At 43.6% G+C, this 21,059-nt stretch overlaps 1 protein-coding gene across 1 annotated transcript in view; it reads left to right on the top strand.

The window, feature by feature from the left end:
• Positions 1 to 21,059, top strand: part of SMAD3 (SMAD family member 3) — a 181,266-nt gene that overhangs the window by 156,606 nt on the left and 3,601 nt on the right. Inside the window, exons 6-8 of the mRNA XM_068275031.1 lie at positions 9,094 to 9,306; positions 12,481 to 12,618; positions 14,198 to 14,342. Of these exons, the coding sequence (XP_068131132.1) occupies positions 9,094 to 9,306; positions 12,481 to 12,618; positions 14,198 to 14,342 (496 nt within the window). The remainder of the gene's footprint in view (positions 1 to 9,093; positions 9,307 to 12,480; positions 12,619 to 14,197; positions 14,343 to 21,059) is intronic.

A 21,059-nucleotide genomic window follows, 5' to 3' on the forward strand; every position in this document is an offset into this window, starting at 1 on the left:
CTGTCCCATACATGTGTAGCAGACTCTAAGCATAGATACCTCTGCTGTGAAGGTAGCACAAAATTCCGGCATAATAACTTCCCAGTGCTGAGAACAAATACAACTAAAAGAATGTCCTTTTTCTCCAGTACCGCCTGTTTTGAAAACCTTCTGTGATGGGCTGGACCAGGCTTTCTCAACCAGGGTTCCCTGGAGCCCCAGGGATGTTTTAGTACTCTGCAGGGATTCCCTGGCATTTCCCTCATCGTAGGGGTTTATAATAGAGCACATTCTAATAGGGGGTACTGTAAAAATAAGCATTAAATTGGGGGTCAGAATAATAATGAGCACATTAATAAAAAGCACTAGGATACGGAGACAGTATAATGAGGGTCAGTGTAATAGGGGGTAATGAAATAAACAGCCACATCTACTTTTAAAGACCATACCTCCTGCTAAATAAATGCAGGGGTTCCTCGAGATCCAGAAATCATTTGCAGGGGTTCCGTGAGATCCAAAATTCATTTGCAGGGGTTCCTACAGGGTAAAAAAGGTTTAAAAAGGCTGGGCTGGGCTGGACAGTGTGAACTCCATGAACGCCTTCATTTTTTTTTCTTACTGAGAAATCCCAGCAGCATAAATTATGCAATGATTTGCCATGTATTTATATTTCATAACAAACTGTGGTGTAGAAAAAAAGCTGTGGTTTGAAGTCATCATGACGTTATTTACCACCGTGAGGTGAGTGGTTTAGTGGCTATGGTCACAATGTACTGTGCATGGAAGATTTTGAGAGAGAAAACGCAATGTAAAGTTCATGTGACAGATGCTAATAGGTTTCCAGTTTTGACAGGTAGACAGCTGTCAGATTGTATGACATGTGACCATAATAGTTTATTCGTCTTACTGTCATCCCTATTATTGATATTCCCAAACTGTAAACAGCACTGTGGTTTGCAGAAATGCACTTATAGTTAAAGAGAACCAGAGACGAAGCACCCTCATGTATTTTATTACATTTATCAGTGGGAACATGACAGTAAACACTTACCCTGCTTTTAGTTTCATTCTTCTCTGCTCAATCCGTCTGTTATCAGCTGTGATAAGAATCCCCGACTGAGCATTCAGTCTAGGTTTGACCTGGAATCATAGCTGAGTCAGTCTTCTGTGGAGTCTTTTCAAGCCCAAGCCTGCCCCCTCCTGGCTCAGCTTTCCTGTTTTGAATACTCAGAGCTGATGTCATGGGAGGGGCTGCTCCTGCAGAAAGAAGCTCTGAAACAGACAAGTGTGGCTGTGTGATCTGTGTGCACTGTCTGTGTAGCCAGTCATCATTATTATCTACTGTATGCAGTTTCATTTCTATGAGAGACACTTCCTACAGGCAGCCACACAGCATACCAGAACAATAAAGTTGAAAGCACACAGATGAAAGCCTGCAGCAGCAGCCCTGCTTGACTATAGTTTCATAGAGCCTAGACTGCACATCCAGAACAGCTCATAACCCGGAAGCAGAAGGGATATGAGCCGGCGGCCATATTGGATTTTTCCTTGAGCAATAATGGATAAAAAACACTCAAAAAGGCACACCAGAGAGGGGAAATTATCAGGTAGAGCATTTATTCTTTACAAGCTATCGATTGATATGTTTATGTTGTGTGAATCGTTCATCTCTGGTTCCCTTTAAAGCTTTTGTCAATTGCGTGAAGATAGTGGTGACATTTTTCACATTCAGATGTGTATTATGCCTTCATTATTCAAAACCACTGATAGAAATATGGCCTTCAAAAAAAAAAAAGCAAGGAGAGGTGGCACACAGGAGCATTCAATGTAGGAAAGGTGAGCAGTGATGTAAAGAGTGTTCATTATATACAGAGAGTGAGCATAGTCATGGGGTGTTCAGTATATCCAGAGATTAGAATGAGCATAGTCATAGGGTGTTCAGTATATCCAGTGAATGAGCATAATCATAGGATATTCTATATATCCAGAGCATGAGCATAGTCATAGGGTGTTCAGTATATCTATAGAAAGAGCATAGTCATAGGGTGATCTATCTATCCAAAGAATGAGCATAGTCATAGGTTGTTTTATCTATCCAAAGAATGAGCATAGTCATAGGGTGATCTAGCTATCCAAAGAATGAGCATAGTCATAGGTTGTTCTATCTATCCAAAGAATGAGAATAGTCATAGGGTGTTCTATCTATCCAAAGAATGAGCATAGTCATAGGGTGTTCAGTATATCCAGTGAATGAGCATAGTCATAGGGTGTTCAGTATATCCAGTGAATGAGCATAGTCATAGGGTGTTCAGTATATCCAGTGAATGAGCATAGTCATAGGGTGTTCAGTATATCCAGTGAATGAGCATAGTCATAGGGTGTTCAGTATATCTAGTAAATGAGCATAGTCATAGGGTGTTCAGTATATCCAGTGAATGAGCATAGTCATAGGGTGTTCAGTATATCCAGTGAATGAGCATAGTCATAGCGTGTTCAGTATATCCAGTGAATGAGCATAGTCATAGGGTGTTCAGTATATCCAGTGAATGAGCATAGTCATGGGGTGTTCAGTATATCCAGTGAATGAGCATAGTCATGGGGTGTTCAGTATATCCAGTGAATGAGCATAGTCATAGGGTATTCTATCTATCCAGAGAATGAGCATAGTCATAGGGTGTTCAGTATATCTAGAGAATGAGCATAATCAAAGGGTGTTCAGTTATCAGAGTAACACATGTCTTATCAGAGTTAGCATGTCTTATCAGAGTAGCATAGCGAGCGCAACAAACTTATGCCTGCTAATTGGCAATGACAAGAGCTCCACTCGTCCTGCCCTGAGCCCCTGCGGGTCCAATCACTTTAAAGGACATTATCCCCACACTTTGATTGGCCCAAAAGTTTCCTGGCAAGTGACAGGCAGCCTATTGGGCCAATCAAAGTGCGGGGATAATGTCCTTTAAAGTGATTAGACCCGCAGGGGCTCAGGGCAGGATGAGTGGAGCTCTCATCATTTCCAATTAACAGGCATGAGTTCGTAGCGCTCGCTATGCTACTCTGATAAGGCACGCTAACGCTGATAATACATGTTAACTCTGATAGGGCATGTTAACTCTGATAAGGCATGTGCTACTCTGGTAAGGCATGCTATTTGTTATAGTGAATCAACCCCATAGTGTGTACCTAATCTCTCTCTAATCAAATCTGATTAAAGAGAGATCTTTCAGCTGCCCATACACCACAGGCCAATTCCCGATCAATTTCATGCTGAAATCGATCCAGAAATCGCCTTGTGCACTGCATCTGCCGCCCCGATGCTGTGCCTCCCTTATTTTGCAGAACGTCCCCCTGGTGCCCCGTGTAAAGTATACATTACTTGTCCGCAGCCTGCGCTTGTCCCCGCTACCTCCAGGATATCTCCTCTGCTTACACGCCCGCCCCACGTGGTTTCCTAGTAAGGGCACGCGTGTGTGACGTCACTAGGAAACCATACGGGGCGCACGTGTATGGAGAGGGGAATGCGCCCGGAGAAGTGGAGGGAAAAGCGCAGGCAACAGACAGGTAATGTATACTTTACACTGGGCACCAGGGGGACTTTCTTAGTTAGAAGGGACAGCGGTGAGGGTTTTGTTGATAGTTGAGTCGTGAAATTGCACGCCGTTCCTGCCGCACACCCAATCGAGCAAGTCGGCCCAGCATCTTGCAGCATGCGTGATCGAGAGTGCGACAAATTTTCATCCCGAAATTAATCGCATTGTCGGTCAGGCATGCACTTGGCACCGGTTTTCATCCAATTAGATTATAATAATCAAATTGGTTGGTCGATTGGCCGCCAAGTCGCCTGATGTATGGCCACCTTAAGGAGAACAATTGCATGAGATAAACAGATAAGGAGAGATAATTAATGAGATAAACAGATAAGGAGAGATAATCATGAGTTAAATCATTTAAAGGAAACCCAAGACCTGAAATAGTGCAGCAGTTGTGCTCCCATGCGCAGGATCATTCTGCAGGCACAGAATGCTACCAGCTATGGGAGTGTGACAGGGGCGTGCACACGGCCAGGCCGCGCATGAGCAAGGGAGTGCGACTGGTCACGACTGCCAAATTTACCGGAGCTGAGCACGGAACAACAGAGTGGCCTGGGAGGACAGCGAGGGACCCCAAAGCCCACATGGGGCTGGAGGAAGCCCCAGGTAAGTATAAATACTGCACTATTTCAGGTCTCAGGTACACTTTAACCTCCTTGCCAGTTATCCCGAGCTCAGCTTGGGGTAACCTGCGCAGGAGGATTTCTCGGGCCCCGCTGGGCCGATTTTCACAATTTTTTTTATTGCACGCAGCTAGCACTTTGCTAGCTGCGTGCATATCTCGATCACCGCTGATTCGCCGCTACCCGCTGTGCCGCCCCCACCCCCCCTCCAGACCCCTTGCACAGCCTGGCCGATCAGTGCCAGGCAGCGCTGAGGGGTGGATCGGGATTCCCTCTGACGTCCATGACGTCAGTGACATCATCGCGATCTTCGCCATGGCGCTATTGCTTGCAAAGATCGCCGGCGGCGATCGGAGTAGGTAGGGGGATGCCGCTTGTCAGTGGCTATCATGTAGCTAGCGCTAGGCTAGCTACATAAATAAAAAAATTAAAATTAAAAAAAAAAGTGCTGCGCCGCCCCCTTGCCGACATAATTGGTACGGCAAGGGGGTTAAGGAGAGAAATTGTGAGTTAATAAGTAAGGTTAGCTAATTCAACAGAAAAGCTTTGTGAATCAGCCCCACTGTCAGGCTCGGTCTGTCCATAATGTCAAGTGAAGCGACTTCCTCAGGCAGCAGAAGTCTGGGGGCGGCACCAGGCAGAAACAGGAAGTGAAGCGAGTGCCTGGCCAACCTATACTTTACCTGCCTAACCTACACTGGGGAAACTTGACCTAGCTACCAATACTGGGGGGGGGGGGGCCGCACCTATACCTGGCTACCTACCTGAGGGTGTTTGGGGGGGGGGGGGGTTGATGTACGTCTCCACAGCAACGAGAATAGCATTGGAAAGATGAATGGAGTGCTGCCCATGTTGTGAGTCAGGCAGAAGATGCTCCCCTGTATCCAGCTTCCATGTGGCCTGGCCTGAAACATATGATTCTGAGTTTACTCACAGATTAACTTGTTTTATTGTAGCAGTTTGTTGGGTAAAGTGAAAATGCTGCATGTTATCAAAGTTCATTTCAAACAGTAAAGTGCTTGAGGAGTTTATAATCAGCTCAACAATGGGGAGCTGAAACATGACAACATTATAAGAGGGGGAACCTGTCTGTTTTCTCTTACGGTTTATTTGTTCGGGTATTTTCTTGTCACTGTTGACGTGTTGGCGTGGATGTGTGCACATTTACGGCTTGTTATGAAGTGACCTGCAGACAGACTTCTGCCTGCAATCTGGTGCGATGTGATGATCTGACACATTTTTCTCTGACACAGGGAGGCCAAGTGATCACATATTAGTCACCAAACCACATCTGTTCCCTAGGAATATTCCATATCTCTGTATATTTTTACAGTAAAGTAGATTGTCAGCGATTCAGAAAGAATAATAGATTACGATAACGTTGTATATTAATATTAATATAAACATGCCCCTGAGTGCTCTCCTCCCGGTCCCGTGGAAGTTGGCCGGATGCATAGTTTAGGTCACGCGGTTTGGCTTGGCGTTGGGCCAGTCCGGAATATAAGAGGGGCCTGTCCTTATCAGAGAGGTTGCGGCTCTGTTGGGGTGAGATCAGCCTTGCTTAACTCGCTCCGCTCTTCTTGCAGAAAGCTGTGAATCCTGAGGAGAAAGCCCTCTCTGCTCTCTTCACTTTGTCATTGTATTGTCTCATTGCCTCACAAAGGAACAGGGTTTAGTTCCTTCAGAATGCAAATCCCTCTTCTCACTTTTAGGATTTGCCACGGCAGCTTTTATGAATCATCAGACCAGTAATAGTAAGATTGTCTACTTCTAGCTTTGGACTCAGTGTCTATAGGAATGGCTAATATCAAGAAGGAAGAAACACGCACATGCACATGCGCACGTACACATACACACACACTACACTACACTACACACACACACTAAACTACACACATACACACTGCACTACACTACACTACATTACACCTACACTACACTACACACACACACTACACTACACACACACACTAAACTACACACACTACACACACACACTACACTACACACACACTACACTACACTACACTACACACACACACTAAACTACACACATACACACTGCACTACACCACACACACACACACACACTGCACTACACTACACATACACTACACTACATTACACCTACACTACACTACACACACACACTACACTACACACACACACTAAACTGCACACACTACACACACTACACTACACACACACTACACTACACACACACACTACACACACACACTAAACTACACACACACTGCACTACACTACACATTCACACACACTACACTACACTACACTACACACACACACACACACTAAACTACACACACACACACACACTAAACTACACACATACACACACACTACACTACACACACACACTAAACTACACACATGCACACACACACTGCACTACACTACACATACACACACACTACATTACATTACACCTACACTACACTACACACACACACACACACACATTACACATACAGTACATGACACCTACACTACACTACACATACACACACACACATTACACATACAGTACATGACACCTACACTACACTACACATACACACATTACAACTACACTACACACACACACACTACACTACACACACACACACACACACACACACACACACATACGTACAGGACACCTACACTACACACATACACACACAGACACTACACTACACATACACACACACACATTACACTACACTACACACACACATACACACACACTACATTACACCACACCTATACTACACTACACACACACACACACACACACACACACACACTACATTACACCTATACTACACTACACTACACACACACTACATTACACCTACACTACACACACACACTACACTATACACACACTATTCTAAACACACGCACACACGTGCTAACTTAGTAGCCAGAACTCAGGTAACAAACCACAGCGACTTGGGCTAAAAGATCATTTAGGCTTATTTGCCTACTCTACCCCTTAAACGACGCTTGGATTATTATCGTTATTGATCCTGATCTATTTGGGCGACTGTTTAACAGTGATCACTGTACTGATATGGATGGATGGTGTGTCTTGACACCCTAAAGGAAAAAAGACACAGGAAACAAACATGGAAGCTCAGATAGCATAGTATGTTTGATTAATAAAGTAAGGGATTTGTAAATATAAAGGGGCTACTCACAAAGGTAAGTTAAAGGGGAGAAACCAACTGCTTGAAGCAGGTGGAGACAATTAACCCAACATTACTCAGGGTGTCCAGACTGGACTGGATGTGGTCGCTCTCCTTGGTAGTGAAAAGCTGGCTTTCATAACGGTTACCATCATGTGAGGCCTAAACAGACCCCCCCCACACACACACACACAGCGGCATGTGGGGGGAATAACACTAAGCACAATATTGGTAAAGAGAACCCCAGGTATGGATAAAGCTGAGTTAAAAACAATAATAGGCCATAGACCCATGTATTCACAGCTATTGCAGTAAATTTGAGTGTCAGATGTGCCTGAAAAATTAGGTGTCCGCTATAACACAGTGACTACCAGCAAAAACAATTTGTTTGAAGCTGTTTGTAGCCGCTGTTGCTGCCATTTTTTTGGTTCCCATATTTACTGTTGCAGCTTCACGTGGGCACCTATGCATAGCAGCCAAACACCAGCGGTTATGGACTGCGGCAAGGGTAAGATTGCAAGTGTTTATATTGCCACTCGCTGGGGCCAGTAGTGCACCAGAGTTTGGCTACACTGTTGCCGAACTCTGAGCTTCTTAATTATTGGGCTGCCACCGCAGAGGGTTGGTACATAAAAAGGGGAGGGTTAGTGTTAGGAATAGATAGGGGGAGGTTAGTGTTAGGAGTAGGTTGGGGAGGTTAGTGTTAGGAGAAGGTGGGGAAGGTTAGTGTTTGGAGTACGTGGGGGAGGTTAGTGTTAGGAGAAGGTGGGGGAGGTTAGTGTTTGGAGTACATGGGGGAGGTTAGTGTTAGGAGAAGGTGGGAGAGGTTAGTGTTTGGAGTACGTGGGGGAGGTTAGTGTTAGGAGAAGGTGGTGGAGGTTAGTGTTTGGAGTACATGGGGGAGGTTAGTGTTAGGAGAAGGTGGGGGAGGTTAGTGTTTGGAGTACGTGGGGAGGGTTAGTGTTAGGAATAGATAGGGGGAGGTTAGTGTTAGGAGTAGGTTGGGGAGGTTAGTGTTAGGAGAAGGTGGGGAAGGTTAGTGTTTGGAGTACGGGGGGGAGGTTGGTGTTAGGAGAAGGTGGGGGAGGTTAGTGTTTGGAGTATGTGGGGGAGGTTAATGTTAGGGTGGCCACTAATTATCCAATCTTTTTCATCCAATCTTACCAAATCTATGTAGTAGAAGAGTAAACTGAGTGAATACAGTATATTGAATGAATACTATAGGCTGTCCCTTATATTACATAGAAATGGTAAGATTGGAAAAAAAAGATTGGACCATTAGTGGCCACCTTTAGGGGAATGTGAGGGGGGTTAGTGTTAGGCATAGATAGCAGAGGGTTTGTGTTATAATTATGGTACAGAGGCGTAGTAGAATATTGGTATAATTACCAACATTTTACTATCAGGGATATCTGATGCCCAAATTTATACTCGCCCCTTATACCATGTGCGGGGGAGGATAGTGGGCAGACAACTAGAGAAGAAGCCACTGACATTACCAGGACAGTGCTAACCATTCTAGATTTCTACCCTAGTTATGTATGTAGCTTTAGAAATCATGTCCTATTTGTACACTCCTCAGTGTTATCATTTCTAAGATGTGATGTTAGTCCAGGTTTATTTGTCCTGTATGTACTTCATAGTGTCATGACAAACAAGAAGCAACCTACATTGTGTGATTAATATGTACAACGTCTTCTTCTGTTACAGATCTCCAGCCCGTCACGTACTGTGAGCCGGCTTTCTGGTGCTCCATCTCATACTATGAACTCAACCAGAGAGTGGGGGAGACATTTCATGCTTCTCAGCCTTCCATGACAGTGGATGGATTCACAGACCCATCAAACTCTGAGCGCTTCTGCCTGGGCCTGCTCTCCAACGTGAACCGCAATGCTGCTGTAGAACTGACCCGGAGACACATAGGTAATGCAGGAATAGGGGTATGGACCTCTTACCCCTGTACCCTCCCTCCTCAGAATTTCCACTTACTTGTTATATGATTTGACTTTCCTCAGAAACACAGCATTTTCCCTCATTTTCTGCTGTCATGGATCTCTAAAGAATAATTGTACTTGCATACATAATTACAGCTATCACTTGCCCACCAAACTGCATCAAAAAACAAAATAAGTGCAGTGATGAAACCTCATGATCACTCTCCCAATCCATGCTGGTGTTTGTAAACAATAAGCGATCTCCAGGGGTGGAGTTCTTGCTAGTTAGGGAATGGCTTCCACCATCATAGCCACAGACAGCCATTGGCCCGCCCTCACCCACTAGGAGCCTTTCTTTTTTTGCCCATCTCCTATGGTAGTTTCTTTGGGTAGACAAGAGATGATTGCCAGTGATTAATATTTGCCAGTGTGGATTGGAGGGATGTTGTGTCACACCAGCCAGATCTCTGTATCCAGATGTCTGAGGCGGGAAGTCCTCCTTACTTTGGGGAACAACTATATATATATATATATATATATATATATGTGTGTGTGTCGGTTGAGTTATGCTTTAATTAAACATGAAATATGGAAAATGTCATCTTTACTCCCATTTAAAAAACGCCAGTTGCCTGGCAGTGGTGCTGATCTTTTGGCTTTAGTAGAGTCACACACTTAGAACAAGTCTGCAACCAGTGGACATGTTTGAGACCACCTGAACATTTGCAAATCTGAATGACAGGTTTCCTTTCAGAATGTGTGTCTATCTGCATGCAGTTTGTATGTTCTCCCCGTGTCTGCGGGGGTTTCCTCCGGGCACTCAGTTTCCCCCCATATCCCAAATACATACAGATAAATTAATTAGCTTCCCCCTAAATTGGCCCTAGACCACTATAAATACATAGACATATGACTATGGTAGGGATTAGACCGTGGGCACCTCTGAGGGATGGTTTGGTGACAAGACAATATATACGCTGTACAGCACTGTGGAAGATGTCAGTGCTATATAAATACTAAATAATAAAAGCTGAATACACAGAATGTGGTCAGTGTTGGGCCAATCTCTAATTCTGAAATGAGAAGTTTTGTGAATCACACATCATGTATAAAAGTAAGTTAAAAGCAAGACCTTGATGATAATAGCTGGGTTTTGCTGTTGGAATGACAATCCTTTGCAGCAATGGGGATGTAATTGCACTGGATGCCATCAGTTTCCGAATGTCTTTTACTCCAGAGATGATATTAGCATTGGGAGAAAAGGTCATCTGTCTGGTTAGTGAAAGCCTGATATCCCAGTGCGGGAAATAGTTAATGTGCCTCCCTCAGACAATGAAATGCGTTAATGCACCAGCATATTCTATAGTGTGTTTCAGTAATCAATATCCCCTCTCATCTTAGGATTTTCTTCAGCTGTCACTGAACCGGAAATTCAAAAAAAAAAAATCTTTATTTTGTCTGCCCTGTGACTGTTGTATTTATTGTGTTTGGGTCTGCTAGAAACAGTATGGTGAACTTTGCTTTTTTACAGGGAATGAAAATGTGTGCCTCAGACGATATAACTGGAACAACCCTCTCCTGTCGTTAATTCACTGGTTACAAAAAATGTTCCATTCTGGACCTCTAAATGTGAAAACAGAGGACCTCCCATAATAGGAATTCTGTCCAACAGGCAGTGCACAATCCCTGTGTGTAACCTCAACCCACAGAGCACCCTCCTCCCCTCCCCTTTATCCTATTCTCCCCTCCCTCCCGCACATTTCCACATCCCCAGCATTAGTTACATTATCCTGCGGTGTACCGGGAATCATCACGTCATGTGATGCCATTTAATATTACTTGTGGTTTGTAGTGTCCAGCTACTTTTATAAAAAATAAAGCTGTAATAAAGGTAAATGCTTATCCCGGTGCACCCATATAACATTCTGCTTGTGTTCCTGTTTTTGCTGCTTTCTGTGAGAGAACAATAGATCTAACCACTTCATGCTCTTTTTACTGTAGTGTTCTTTGCAGACCACCTTCCTTATTGAGCCATTCAGCTCAATACAGTTTTATAACGCCAGTGGACATGGGGTCAACACAATTCATAAAACACCAGTTTTCGTGGGGCATTTGTCGCTTGTCAGAAGGAGATCTAACCATCATCTTGGCCTCCTACTCATTATAATGGTTGCCGTGCGCATTTCAGCAATATGTGTAGTGTGTGACAACCAAGAACATCAGAAGTGCATAGAGTGCAGTGTCTGATGTTCAGACAACGTATGTTGCACAGCAGTGCGATGCGCTATAGCACTGCTGCATGCATTTTTCAGCAAAGCACATCTCTGACCCATTTACTGTAGTGATTAGTGAATGAGGTTAGCAGTGCAACGCACGGCAGCGCTGATGGCGTGTGATCCCCGGCCTTGCATTCTGATCGTACAGCCATCTGCACTACAAAGTGTGAACAAGTGTTGTGGCCTAACGCTAATATTTTACTTCATTGTGGGAAGCCTCCCTTAGGTGGAGGTTTGTTTTATATATATATTTTATTAAACAACTGTTCAGGTCCTTTTAAGTCACTGGGCCAGAATGAGCAGATCAGATGCTGTGACTCTGGTCTCATTCCACTGGCTGCATGCTTGGCACAGGTGTGTGACTCAAAGACAACTAAAGCCAAAAGCTCAGCATGACAGCCAGGCAACTGGCATTGTTTATAAGCAAATAATGATGGAAGCCTCGGTATTCCTTTCATTTCCATGATTGGTGTGGCTCTGTAAAATGTATAAGCTACAGGCTCACTGTACACCAGCGGTTCTGGATGTGCAGCCTTGCTTCCAGGGGGATAAAGAGATCAATTGCCTATTCAGGAGTGATGCATCATGGGAAAAGAAAAGAAAAAAATTGTTGCTATAAGGACCTGTTTCCACTACATGCAGATTAGATGCAGAAAAACTCCATTAAATGCATATGGGCCTGTTTAAACACAATTTTTCTGATGCAGATTTTCCCATAGGCATTCATTGGAGTCAGTTTCTCTGCATCCAATCTGCGTCTAGTGGAAACAGGCCCTTAATGTTTGATTGAATCTCATGTGTTTTACATCAGTTACATCTCATTATTCCTTAATATATTAATACACATTTGTTGGTGCTTTACTGACAAAGCTATCTTGGCTCTGCAGGTAGAGGAGTCCGTCTCTATTACATCGGTGGTGAGGTATTCGCTGAATGCCTTAGTGACAGCGCAATTTTTGTACAGTCTCCAAATTGTAACCAGCGATATGGTTGGCACCCAGCTACAGTGTGCAAGATACCCCCTGGTAAGACATGTTGCTTTGCTGTATTGCTCAGTTTTGTGTGTTGTGGTGCCTTGCAGAGTGCGTAGAATGTTGCATGTATCCTTGCAAGAGCTTCTGCAATCACACAAACGTTTACATTCAGATGCCAGCTAACCTAGCACTATGCTACGAAACGACGAGTTAGGGCACTTTTCCACTAGTCGGGATCCGGCGTTTTGCCGATTGCTAGTGCACTGTTATTTACATGTAAATCAAGATGCACTTTTCCATTAGTGCGTTTCGATTTTCCGCAATCGTAGGGCTACACAATAATTGGTGCGATCGCGTTTCTTTCACAACGGCTCACGTTGCAATTGCTGCAAGTGGAAAAATAAGCTTTTGCAAGCGCAATTGCAATTGTGCTTGCAAGTGGAAAAGGGCCCTAACTCTCACAATGCTTGGAGAACATGCATACTCCATGCAAACAATGTCTGCAATGACATACAGATCGCATATTTTAAAGGGTATGTTAAGCAGGGCTGTGGAGTCGGAGCAATTTTGGTTACCTGGAGTCAGAGTCGGTGGTTTCATAAACTGAGGAGTCGGATGATTTTTGGACCGATTCCACAGCCCTGATGTTAAGTTAAAAAATGTCCCCAGTTTAACTTTCCCGGGGCTTCTTCTAGCCCCCCTGTAGTCCTCCTGGTCCCTCACTGTCACTTCACACTTCTCCCTTCAGTCTTTGTACCCCTTGGTAAGCTTTCCAGTTGGCAGCCAATGCACATGTGCACCTCCTTGAATGCTTCCAGCACAGAAGCGTAATTGAGGAGGCTCGCGGTCAGGGGCTGTGCATGCAGCTTTTGGAAGAGCACAGCTGATGCCGAGATCAGAGCAGAATGATGGTGAGAGTCCAGAACGACTACAGAGGGCAAGAAGAAGCCCTAGGTAAGTTATACTGGAGAAATGTTTTCATTTGACATTTCCTATAAACGTAGCCAATAAACTGGCCAGAGAAGAGGATGCTTCGCTATTAGAACATTGTTCACTGAACACTTGTATCTCTGCAGCCTGTTGGTATGTGTTCTCCAGTCAATGACCACCTCCAGCAGGTCAAAGAGTGTACAGAACGCTCTAGGACCCCCATTAATTCTCACCCACCGATGCAGGATCTGGAAAGCCAAACCAATCCATGTAAACAAACAGGAAGGATCCACAAGCCAGTTGGGATAGGTGAAAGTATTATTTTATTGGTAACTCCACACAGAAAGACAATACATCCACAGGATCAACCTACAGCAGGCTTGTTGAACACACCTATGCAGTGTTCCCTTCGCCTGTCCTCACAGCTCACCAGCAGTGCATATTTTTACAGTTAACCTCCCATATGCACGGATGGGGTAGTTAGCGGCTTCCACATAGCTCACACACAAAGTACATTATTCATGTGCTGTAAATGTCAGGTCCCCTGTAACACATGCGCTGTAGTTGGGCTTTTTTTGAAACAGTGCACTAATGCAGAAACACATTACTGAATAGTGTTTATATTTAAGAAAGTTGGACAAAGGAGTTCTCTTTTTTCTTTATGAAATGCTTTGTCTTCAGTTTACTTCTTTTGTTTTAGGATGCAACCTCAAGATCTTCAATAACCAAGAGTTTGCTGCTCTCTTGGCCCAGTCAGTAAACCAAGGATTTGAGGCAGTCTACCAGCTGACAAGGATGTGTACTATACGGATGAGCTTTGTTAAGGGATGGGGAGCTGAATACAGGTCAGTCATTCTTGGATGACAGTTTACACTCACCAGCAACTAAAAGAAACATAAATACATTTATTAGCTAACAGCAGAACAGTTGTTGTCTTTAACCCCCAGTTTAAAGGGGCACTATGGCAAAAAAAATGTAAAATTTTAAATATGTGCAAACCTATACAAATAAGAAGTACGTTTTTTCCAGAGTAAAATGAGCCATAAATTACTTTTCTCCTATCTTGCGGTCACTTACAGTAGGTAGTAGAAATCTGACAGAAGCGACAGGTTTTGGAGTAGTCCATCTCTCCATAGGGGATTCTCAGCAAGGATTTTATTCTTTATAAAGATATTCCCTAAAAAGGATTTAAACAATGATGCTGGCCAGCTTCCCTGCTTGCTACACAGTTTTCTGGCAGTTGGACAGAGCAACTGCCACTCACTAAGTGCTTTTGAAAAAAAATAAATCCCTGAGAATCCCTTATGAAGAGATGAACTAGTCCAAAACCTGTCGCTTCTGTCAGATTTCTACTACCTACTGTTAGTGACAGCAAAATAAGAGAAAAGTAATTTATCATTTCATTCTGGAAAAAACATACTTCTTATTTTGTCTATGTTTGCACATATTTAAAATTTTAAAATGTTTTGCGATAGTGCCCCTTTAAGTTCATTTTGAACTAAAGGAGCTAAACTGTCATAGAGTAGATGGACTATAGAAAAACATCAATTTATCTTGAAAAGTAATATTCTCTCCTTATATTTATGTATGCTTGGCTGTGATTTCACCGGAGGGAAATCATTCCGTGCAGAGAGCAGAATTGTGAGTGAACTGTAAGGCCTGAGCAGCTAGCCAATACTTGGCTTAACCAAAGGAAAGGTGCTGCAAAAATCAGGATGCCTTCCTAAGACAAGTTGAGGAGGAACTTTCTGCTAATTGGTCTCTCAGTAGACTTCATTTCCCTTCCCACAGTTTAATGCAAATACAAAAGGATGTTTGAAACAATACAGACAGAACTGCCAAGAGTAATGCACAGTTTTCATTCGTTTCTATTTATTAATTTTCATCTTCTTTTTGTTCTCTGTTAAGTGTAACTTTAAAGGACAGGTCCGAGCAGAAAAAAAAAAACAATTTACTCACCTGGGGCTTCATCCAGCCTCTAGAAGTGTGTACGGTCCCACACCGTGGTTCTGCTGTCAGCCAGGGCTCCCGTTCTCCCCTCCAGTAGATCACGACCTGCAGCCAGGTCGGGATCCTCTGTGCCTGCGCGCCATATATCTCTCTTCATTACGCTCCCTGAAGCCCCAGGTTAGTAAACTTTATTTTACTGCTTGGACCTGTCCTTTAAGATCATTTGAAGTTATGCCATCTCTGAAAACCCCTCCTCCTAATTTTGTTATCATCACAGATACATGAAGCACAACACAATTTCCTATTGGCCAATGGGAGTTGAAGTGTGTTTTTTGTTCCTGATTCAGACTGGCCTTGAGGTGCTGGGAGAAGTGGCCCTAGATTTGTATGTCTGCTAGAACAGCAACCCTACAAAAGTACTTTCGTTTTCCATATACCCATATATACAAGTCGATTCGAATATTCAACCCTCTTAAGCTGGAATTTTTTCATTAACTCAAGTATAAGTCTACCCAGCAAAGTTAATGGCTGCACTTCAGGCTCAGGAGGGGTTAATGACTGCACATGCATATAGTATTGCAGCCATTAACCCCTCCTATCCCTTAAGTGCAGCCAATACCTCCTCCAGATCCCCAAGTGCTGCAATTATTCACTCCTTTTTATGCCGCCCAGTATTTCCCCCCCTGCCCCTTTCCTTGTTAATTTTTGTGGCCAGGACTTTTAGACCAGTGTTTTCTTAGCATTTTCTTTCCTCAAAGTGTAACTTACCACTGGGTAAATTGCTGCAAATGGGAATGTCACTATTAGTACAGACATAACTCAGTGTGCTCAGTGTTCCCCGTGACGTGTATATGTTGACCCCTATACTTTTATGAAGTGAATCTAAATTTCTGGACTTTTACTTGAGTATGTACAGTAACTGTTCACTGCTTTTTTTGAATTACACTGGTAATAGGTGGTGGATTTAGTTACAAATAAAGTGTCTTGAAGGATTAGTTCTCCCAAGCAGAATTCATGTAAAGACCACATAACCTAAACTTGGTGTGCTTTTCTGTGAAATACAGTAACTGAGGAGAGGATTTGAGTGTTTTTGCTGTGTGCCCACTCCTCCTTCACATCATGCCACAGCCAAGGAAGTCTGTTCCAGGAAAATACCATAATACGTTGCAAAATATCAAGCTTGGAATCTGTAGCAAGTGCCTGTATCCATAAAAAAAACATATAGTGAAGGGGTACAAGGCAACAAAAATTTCAAAGTAGATCACTGCACCAAAAAAAGGAAATCTTTAGGAAGAAAACATACTCACCTCTCACTTTAAGACTCCTATTACTTCTCAGACAACCTCTTCCTTAACCCATAGCCGTCTTGTCCTCCAGCTACTTCAGGGAATGCAGCATAAGTGATCAAGCTTATTCCCCGGGTGTCTGTGTTGTCACTTCACTGTACGTATAGGAAAGGTAAAAAGGGTGCCAAGCCTATCAGTCAATGCTACTGCCCTGACCACCATATAGCCCCTATTACTAGAAGGGCCAGGAGACAGTGAATATCTTTTACAATGAGCTAAAGGAAACTGCCACTGGAGCAAGAGTTTCTACTGGATCAATAAATAGGAGGGCCGAGGACAATCGGGAACGTTACAGGATAGGTGACTGAGAGATCTTACAGACATTTTGTGCATTCATGTGACAACCCTTATGGAATAGGTATAAATGCCCCCCTGATTAAGTATGAAAAAGTAAGATGGCACACAAAATATTCAACCTTTTCTCACCCAGCACACTACTAAAATGTTACTGCATGCTATTATATTTTGTCTGGACAATTGTAATATATTATTTTGTGCAAGGATGGGGGGTGGCAAGTGGGGCCCCAGGCCCCACACCTGAAGGAGGCCCCACAGTCATGCCCACTGCGCTCGCACTGAGAGCCCGGTTTTTCCTGGTCAGCTTATGCTCAGGTGCTGACCCGCTGATTTACGTTATGCGTATAGCACTCCCGGCCATGGGCGTGCAAGTTTCCACTGACCCAGCGCTGACCACTGTGAGTCTGCGACAATCAACCTCTCACAGGACGCAGGAGCAGCTTATTTTGGAATTTGCTAAACAAGTAAAGACTACAATACCACCAACAGAATCCGAGTAAGCCAGCAAAGTCAGGCCAACAAACACATATCACCCTGTCCCCTGGTGGTGGTGCAGAAAAGGCACGGGGAGCTCCCCATTCAGCCTAGCACCCATACCCAGCCAGTCTGGTACACAACCCTAGCTCCCCAGCCAGCCTGGTACCCATCCTTGGCACCCCAGCTAGCCTAGTACCCATCCCTAGCTCCCCAGTCAGCTTAGTACCCTTCTCCAGTTTATTGGTTGGCTTAGTGGCCTTAACTTAATTGTTTTTAAACAATAATAAGGCGTACTGCATTAGAAGTGGACAAGCCCGTGAGCATGGCGGTATGGTAGATGGCCTACACTTATGGCTCTAGGCCTTCGCATATGACACTCGCCCCAGGCCTAACTTACTCTAAGGCCATCTCTGATTTTGTGGACTACCAACTTACAGACTAGCCCCCCTGTACTGAACTTGGCTGCTCGTCTCATTCATCTTTCTTTTCGTTCTTCATTGGCTGCCAATTAACTTCAAACACCTAAGGGCTGGTTCACACGAGGGGAGGAAGAATTGCACTGCACTTGCCTAAGCACTTAACAATTGCAGTTTGCAGTGTGAACTAAGTCTAACTCTTAACCTACAAAGCTCTCCGCAACATACCAACCTAACCCAAATCTCCACTCTGCACACCCTTCTTCTGGCTTCTAGAATCACCTCCTCATATTCACATATACAAGATTTCTCACAAGCCTCACCTCTCCTCTGGAATGCACTTCCAAAAACACATCTATCACTCTCCAATCTTTGAAATCTTTAAGTGCTTCCTTGAAAACTTACTTTTTCAGACAAGTGTACGCCATTCCCCTTCAACCTCTGGCCAAGTTGTGCTTCTCACTAAATTTAACCTAAAAACACTGCATCTAGGTATACATATAGGGCATGGTTCACAAAGCTTTTTCACCAGTTTACCTCTTTTTTTCATCTTATCTATGTTACTTTTTAAGCTCCCAAAGAGCAAAAATATAATATAATTAGGGTAAGAAAAGTAATATTGAAATGAAGTTAATCAGGAACAACTTACTTTTGAGTGATTATTTTGCTTGTAAATGTGCTGAAAGGTTATTTTTATCAGTTAGGTGATAAAGGAGTCATTTATGAGAAGTTTTGTGAATAGAGCCCATTGCAAACTACACCACCCTCTTGTTTCCAATCTGTTTCTTTAGATTGTAAGCTCACACGATCAAGGCTCTCTCACCCTTTTGTGTCTTGGAATGTGCTGTATATTTTGATCATGTTACATTTGTGACTGTAATTACTATGTCTACCAATTCTGTATTGTGTACCCATTTTGGGTTTATACCATTGTGTGTATCATGTACCCATGGTTCGTTTCTTACTTTGTATAGCACCAATATACTTTGTGGCGCTATATATATATATATATATATATATATATATTTTTGGAACCCCTCGTTCAGTGCCAATGTTTAGCTAGACTTCCAGATCCACAAGCCCTAGTACGCTTTCACTTGCTCCTTGCCATACCGCCACCTATTCTTACTATGCCACTCCTATGCCAGCCTCACCCCTCCTGGTGACATCACTTAGCCTCCGTGCCAGTACTGAGGCTAGGTGGATGTCACAGGAGGAGGGGGTATGTTGATAATTGTCAAGTCCATTTGTGAAAGAAGCCAGTGCTGCTAAAGTAGTAAGGCTGTATACATACTATACAGCCTTACTGCCAGATTGGGGAGGGAGTGACCTATTACAGGGTCACTGTAATACTCATATTTCCAAACTCCTAAGCGCAGAGAGTGCACGGGGTGCCAACAGAGCTGTATATTTATTTTTTCAGCCCCTCCAACCTCCTGTATTCACTGATTGGGGGACGCAGCCTTTCTGGGGGCTTACCGATGTTTGGTTGTGGCTATTCAGAGTGCGATTTGAGTGTCTGGGGAGGCGACGATTCTGTGACACATGTCATTATGAGGAGGGTGTAACACAAACTGGCTGCCAGAGTGTAACATTCTGCTATTGTGGGAGCAGCAGACACCCGCAACAGATCCCAGCTTTGCCTGCTGGCTTCCAGATGTTCAGTGACCATTTAAGTGGTTAACTGCTTAATTCCAGGGTGCTCTGTGGCCTGCTGTGGCTAGTGGAACACAGTGATTTTGAGTATCATGGGTTAAATCTCATCCTCCACACTTGACAGCCAGTTTCAGTGCTGGCTGAGAGCCAGGGGAGCTAATGGAACCCAGATGTGCCTCTGTTTGGCAGCCTCATTACTGATCCTGAGGTTTCTCGCTCACATTTCAGCAACTTCTTCCATCCTTAACCCATTCAGTGACAGAGCTCGGAAAAGTCTCTGCAGAGTTCGCTTTCATAAGACTCTCATGTTAAAACTGATGAGCTGATTATAGGGCAGTCTTGTCATAGGTTTTTGGTGATTTCACCTCTTACTCACTTTAAGGATTAGTGTTCATGTATGACGCTTACATAGAGAACTTCTGAGAAACACAGAAAACTCTGCAGTCAAACTCTTTTAGTTTAGATTAAGATTATTGATTTATAAAGCCCCAGCAAATTCCATGGTGCTGTATGCAGTAAAAAACAAACTTTGGGGTTCAAATCGATACAGACAGTGTTGTACACCAATATACAAAATACAGAATTGGTACAAAATACAGAATTGGTAAATACAGTGACAAAAGTAATATGATGAATAATGTATAACAAATTGCAAGACTCAAAATAAATAAATTGTAAGACACGAAAACGTGAGAGAGCCCTAAAGGAATAGGGGGAACAAGTTAAAGTGCATGCTTGTCGTAAAAAAATGAGTTTTCAGGGAGCATTTAAAGATTTTAAAGGTTGGAGAGTGACGGATGTGTTGTGGCAGGGGATTCCAGGGGAGGAGTGAAGCACGTGAGAAATCTTGGTATACATGAATGCAAGAGGAGGTGCTTATTATGGTTATTGCCTTAAAGACTAAATTAATGGGATGGTAGTTTACTGATTTTGGGTCCGGTCTGATATGATTCCTGCAGCACTAAGACTGGGTTCATAATCGAAACAAAATCGTGCCATTTTCTGCAAAGGAAATCAACAGCTAAATGAACATGACATCACGGATCCAATGTTGTCTATAGGGCCTATTCAGATATGGCTGTTTTTAATGCATCTGTTAAGGTAGCCGGATGTAAACTGACCTGCACGACTTTTCTAGACACCACACGCTACATAAGCCCACAGAATCAATGAAAGCCCACAGAGAGGGACTACATCCGTTCTCACCAATGCTTTCTAACTGAAAAACGGACAGGCATGGTAGGGGCTCCTCTGTGGATGCCGGAATCCTGTTCTGCTGGTGAGAGTGCCAAAAATGGAAAGAGTGGAAATTCTTACGCTAGTACTGGAAGATCCCCCTGCCCCTCTCAATCCTTCCGTTCACTGATTGCATCAGAGGTTTGCACATCATGCTCTGGTTAGATCATTGTGGTACGTTTGG

Source organism: Hyperolius riggenbachi, chromosome 3 (genome assembly GCF_040937935.1).
Source record: "Hyperolius riggenbachi isolate aHypRig1 chromosome 3, aHypRig1.pri, whole genome shotgun sequence".
Taxonomy (NCBI): domain Eukaryota; kingdom Metazoa; phylum Chordata; class Amphibia; order Anura; family Hyperoliidae; genus Hyperolius; species Hyperolius riggenbachi.